The sequence below is a fragment of the Mustela nivalis genome (genome assembly GCF_964662115.1).
Source record: "Mustela nivalis genome assembly, chromosome: 4".
NCBI lineage: Eukaryota > Metazoa > Chordata > Mammalia > Carnivora > Mustelidae > Mustela > Mustela nivalis.
Window position 1 is genome coordinate 29,251,098 of NC_139023.1, and position 6,000 is coordinate 29,257,097.

General features: G+C 34.9%; 1 protein-coding gene across 4 annotated transcripts in view; it reads left to right on the forward strand.

Annotated features, from left to right (window-relative positions):
• The window catches only part of GABRA2 (gamma-aminobutyric acid type A receptor subunit alpha2), a gene marked incomplete at its 5' end in the record, with an annotated part of 121,571 nt that extends 117,071 nt beyond the window's left edge, over nt 1–4,500 (forward strand). For all 4 annotated transcript variants that reach the window (XM_082728494.1, XM_082728497.1, XM_082728495.1 and 1 more), the window contains one exon: nt 2,528–4,500. In XM_082728494.1, coding sequence (XP_082584620.1) covers nt 2,528–2,824 — 297 coding nt within the window. In that variant the 3' untranslated portion in view covers nt 2,825–4,500. The remainder of the gene's footprint in view (nt 1–2,527) is intronic.
• Between the last annotated feature and the right edge of the window lie 1,500 nt (nt 4,501–6,000).

A 6,000-nucleotide genomic window follows, 5' to 3' on the forward strand; every position in this document is an offset into this window, starting at 1 on the left:
TAATCTTAAATAGGTAAGAACAATTTGTTTTACTGCAGATTTGTGACAATTACTTTCAAATGGACTGAAGGGAGTTATTTTATCCTTTAAAACAAGACTTTGTAAGATTTGAGCCAGAAAGGCTTTAGTGGGCTGTGGCTAGGAATTGAGAAGGTTTAGGACCATGAGGGTGTCCTGGGCTTCATTTAATTCACTGGTTAGAAATTACAGGTGTCCACCACTGGCTTTTACTAAAGCTAGTACTCATGACTGTTGCACTTTTGCTTGCTGTTGGTTCTGAAAATAATCAAGTTTCCAAGTTCCAAGAGAGCATTGTGAAGTCAAGCCGTCATCTTGTCAGGTACTGAGCTTGTCTCTCAACTTTATACTTACATTCAGAGATTGAAGCCATACTTTGAGCAATGAAAAAGATATATGATGAAATCTTGTTCTCTGTGGTTGTCAATAAAAGTTACACACATACATTAAAATTATTTTTAACACCGCTTATTGTAGTATCTTCAGCATTGGGATTAAACACACACACACACACACACACACACACACACACACACCAGCATATAAACATGCAGGGTTGATATTTGTTGGTACATCCTGGTACAGCCCTCTCGGTATTTACAGCAGATATTCATCCCAATTAGTTAGAGGACCTGTTCTGATTTGTTAGTGTGTCTGCTTCAGAGTTTGCTAAATAATTTTAGCACCAACTGTGGGTTTATATACAACTGAAGGTTATTTGCGTTGGGCAAGAAGGGGGTTGGTAAGAGTCAGTAACAGAGTTTTTAACCATAGGCTCCTTTTGCAACAAAGGATGTTTGCATTCATGTTTCTTTGTCAAAATGTCTAAGCCTTGCACCATAAATCTTGACCTAACTTAAATGTCCCTCTTCCAAGACACCTTTTTTGAGGTCCTGCTTGCAATGTTTATGTATATTGTCTATACATTTTATAAGCCAATAATCTTGTTTAACCTGTAATAGAGTTATAACTGTTACTGCTCTCCACTAAGAGGCTGTGCTTTTGTATGTGGTTTGAATATTTGTTTATTCATTTAATTCTCACAACAGTTCATTATGGCTTTTGTATAATTATCCCCTGTGGTTTTTTTTTTGTTGTTCGTTTTGTTTGAACTAGAAGGTGAAGTAGGGAGAGGTGAACGAACATCCCCAAAGTCTGAATTCTAAGGGCAATTTGATATTATTTTAAATGATATCTAGGTAGGAAAAAGTGTACTCCCAGGTTTCAGATAGATTCCTCAAAGAGAAAGTCACACAGTATGATGCTTAAAGTAGAACTTTAAAAGTCACACGCACTTGAGTTTGTGTGATCGTTCAGCCACTTAATAGAAAGGAGACCTGGTTATGTCAGGAAACTTCTTTAGCCTCTATTTTGGAATTTGTAACATAGGAATTGGCATAGAACTTACCTCCTATCCAGTAGTGAAGTTTTTCACAAATGACACCCTCGATGGTGACTAACGTAACACATGAAGTGTGTGTTGGAGGGAGAGCCTTCCAGTCTAGGAAGCAGCATGGCCATAGGCATCAAACAAGGAAAACAAGGAAGTGTTCTTGAAAACTGAAGTTATTTCATGAGACTGGTGTATAATTAATGAAGTAAAGAAGCCATGGTAAGAACTACTGATTTTATTCTAAGTTCCTTGAGAGAATATTCAAGAGATTGAAGCTGAGGAGTGACATGATCCCACTGATGTCTTAAAAAAAAAAAAAAAAAAAAAAAAAAAAAAACCTGTGACTAGAGTGTGTCTATGGTTGGACAAGGTCAAGTGAAAGCCGGAAGAGCACGAAGCATGTTGTCTGGTCCAGGCAGGAGATAACTGTGGGTCATATTCAAGTAGATGGAGATTATGAAGGAAAGCAGGTTGTGCATGAGCTAGGCAAAAAACAAAGTTTGTATTTTATCTTTGTCCCAGATTTTTAGTATTTATTTCACTGCCAACTGTATATAGTTCGCTTCCCATCATATTAGTAAAGTGTTTGACACAAAAATGAGAATCCCTGTTATCTAGTTAAAGAAGTTAAATTTCTTTTTTTTTTTTTTTTTTTTTTTTTTCTTTTCTGATGTCTTTATTTTATTTCAGCAATCTACATATCTATCTTTTTGAAGTTAAATTTCTTTATTCAGAAAATGTGGTCATTGTAGATGATCGTTCCTCTGGTTAAAATATTTCTACATTTCATTTATTCATTCTCTCATCCATTGAACAAATATCTGAATAACTTAAGAGTCAAAATGTTGTATCGTTTATTAAATGCGTGGTTTTGATTGTTTGTTTTCCATGTAAACAACAACAAATATGGTTCTCCGGGAAAATGGTATCACTGATTTTACTCTGGAGCTTTCCTCATGGTTTCAGGACTCCTTTTATTTATTTTCCTAAATTTCATCTTTCTAATGGATAATGATGTTTATCAAAATACTTTCCTTCAGAATTTGAACTGGAGTTTGGAAAATGTTAAATGGCAGGCTCAACCCACATTGTGTTAATTCTTGTATTTTTCAATAGAAAAAAGAAAAAGCCTCTGTCATGATACAGAACAATGCTTATGCGGTGGCTGTTGCCAATTATGCCCCGAATCTTTCAAAAGACCCAGTTCTCTCCACCATCTCCAAGAGTGCAACCACGCCAGAACCCAATAAGAAGCCGGAGAACAAGCCAGCGGAAGCCAAGAAAACCTTCAACAGCGTTAGCAAAATTGACAGAATGTCTAGAATAGTTTTCCCAGTTTTGTTTGGTACATTTAATTTAGTTTACTGGGCTACGTATTTAAACAGAGAACCTGTATTAGGGGTCAGTCCTTGAATCAGGACACAAGTATCTTTGGGATGTATAGCAACATAGAACTTTGTTTTGCTATGTACAGTCTGACTAATAACTGCTAATTTGTGAACCAATATGTACAGTATGTATATAGCTATATAGCTTACCAGTAGACCTCTAACGGAGACACGCATTTGCTAACTTGTGGAATTGCAGGCAGAAAGCACCCCATACCCAAAGAGCCATTGCCTTTTTTAAAGATTTACCCTAGGAACTCATTTAAAGTGGCTTTCTCATTAAAGTGGCCTGGTTTATTCCCTACTAGTGATGAAAATGGGGCTCCTATACCACACTTGATGAACTCTTTCGATTTAGATCTTAAATATTAGGACTATTTTCTACCGTAGCCTAACTATAACGTAAGATAACACTGTCGTTCCAAGATGAATTCTTCTAAATCACAGAACCTCGTATCTGCCACATCTGTTCCCTTCATGACTGCTCGGAAACCCTGCTAGTGTAATTGGAAGCTTAGCACACATCAGAAGAAAAAACTAGGATCTGAAATCAGCTTTTAATTACTCTGTATAGCATCTAGAGCAACCACATATTACCGCATGACAAGCTCAAATAATTATGAATCACTCCTGACAGGATGTTAATTATGCCTAGACTTTAGTAACTATCAGAATGTCACAGTCATTACATTTTAGCCTCAGAGTTTATTTGAGAGTAATAATTGAAATCCTACAGATTATTTTAATCATTGGAAACTATCTTAAATTAAAAAAAAAAAAAAGATAAATGTATCTTACTCTTTCCAGGTATGTGTTGTATCGAAATTGATCAGCTAAATTTTCTTGGTGCTGGCGACTGGAAAAAGCATCCCACTTGGCTGCTGTAAAGCAACATTCATGTCGATCAGAAAATTGTGCCAAAAACTCCCGCCAATGAGAATTCATAGGTGTCCCAGCGTTTAGATGAGCACTTAAACGATTCTCTTCTTTCCTGTTTACTGCAAATTCTGCCTTAAGGCTTCTTGTCATCAGGACTCAGAAGCCACTAATTACAAAGGAAAGGGCAGTTAATTGGCACTTTTTTCTGTTTTGAAGCAGCACTTTCAGATCAGAATTAATGTAAATCTGCTTTTGTAAATTGCAACTTTAAATTCACCGACTCAAATTTACAACAGCTTTGTATACCAGAAGAGGTTTTGGTAAGAGTTGAACATTTTTAAACAGAAACTTTAAAGCATCACCAACAGATCGTGGATTAGTTCACACGCACATACGTAAATGAGCATGTGCGTGTGCACGCGCACGCGCGCGCGCACACACACACACACTGATTAACTAAATTAGAACACACGCGAATAACTAAACTAGAAACCACAGTTTTCAATTTTATATGATTACTAATTATTAATGGATAAAATTCATTTTCTTTTAATATTTTAAAATATACTCACTGTGCCCCTGAAATGTGTTAATAGAAGTTAACAATTGTGTCTCATGCCTAGATTTAACATTTTTGGAAAACCTGAAAACCTTTTGACTCACATCTACATTAGCAGTTATTAGTTGACTTTTACTAATAGATACACCTTTATGATGGTGTTTTTGTAGAAACATAAGTAGTCAAATAGTGGCATTTCTTGCAGTTTTGTACAGTATTTCAGTATAGTGCATAAGTAAGTATGTTCATAAAATCAAATAAAAGGAGTATCTTATGGAAATAAGCAAAATCACAGCAAAACTTGTTATTCCTTTGCCTCGTTTAAATTTTTTTCATTTTCTTTGTTTTAGTGTGATTCTATTATGTGCTTTGCATGACTGTATTAATACCAAGGTCACAAATGCATCTTATTAACAGAATTTGCCGTGGAGACAGCTTTGACATTAAAAATTCCCTCACTAAAGGCAATCCGTAATCCTTAATAAAATAAAATTGTTACATGAGCTAATAAATGTATTTCTTTAATTCCCTTCCAATTACAGTTTCTTTGTCATCTAAATAGTTTTAACATATGAGATCCTATTTCTTACACATTTAAATATAATTTGGATCTTTGGTAGAGTTTAGGAAAGTGCGTGAGAGTCAAAGAGAGTGCACCGTGTTTTATGGCAAGCAATAAAAATGCTTTGTACGGTATACATTATTAGGCACTTTAAAAATGTTGTTGTTAAGTTTTGCATTTCCCCCTTCATGTCTGACCATAAGTTATAAATTTATAAATATGTACATATGTAAAAAATAGTTGTAAATAGCAGTTTCTGTGTGACAACAGAAAAGACTCATCTTTACCTTTGACAAAGGGCTGCACCTACATTGATGGCACCAGTTTTTTGTTTGTTTGGGGTGTTTTGTTTTGTTTTGTTTTGTTTTAACATTTATGGTAGATGGGCCAGAAAAGTTGTTCTTATTGTCACCCTTAGTTTTAGTTTTAATGGCCAAAATCTTATCTGAGCTTAATAACATCCTGACAGTTCAGATTTTCTGAGAACATAGATCAGGATTTTCCATTATTTCTCCACTTTGCTGTATTTTTTTATGCACTTCTTAATCTTTTGAAGTGTAGATAAATCAAAGGGAGCTTTTGGTCTTGCAGGAGAGTGGGTGGACGCTCCATTTAAAATGATTTGAAATTATAGAACGCGAGTGTTTATAATCATTCTCCCTTCCATAAACCATTTTAAAGATGCAAAATAGAAGTGACATGAATTTATTAAAATGAGTCCAATTTTTCAGGAAATACATTTTTAATATACTAACAGAGGTCTCTTTGGCCCATAACATGACGCCTCTTTTAGGCAGTTGTACATTGACGTAAAGGGTCACGGTATGTACAAAATGTAGATAAGAACATGTGCATATACAGAGATATAGTCTCATTATTGTATAGCTGCTACTCTGATTCAGCTACAACAAATATTTTTATACCTCCTATTATGTGCCATACCATGGGGATGGTGTTAATAACACTCATATCACACCCACAGAATTTAGTTGAAAAATAAAGTGCACCTTCTTCTTCTAAAAACTTAAGAGCAAAGGCTAAATGGAACCCATGAATTAATATAGCACTGAGAATTGTTCTAACGAACTATAAGATCATGAGTGTGCTTAAGATAGTAGCTGTTTTTTTTTCTTCCTATTCATGTTGCTATTTTTTAATACAAAAGTGGAATAAATATAACTATTTAGTAATGATTTTAAAC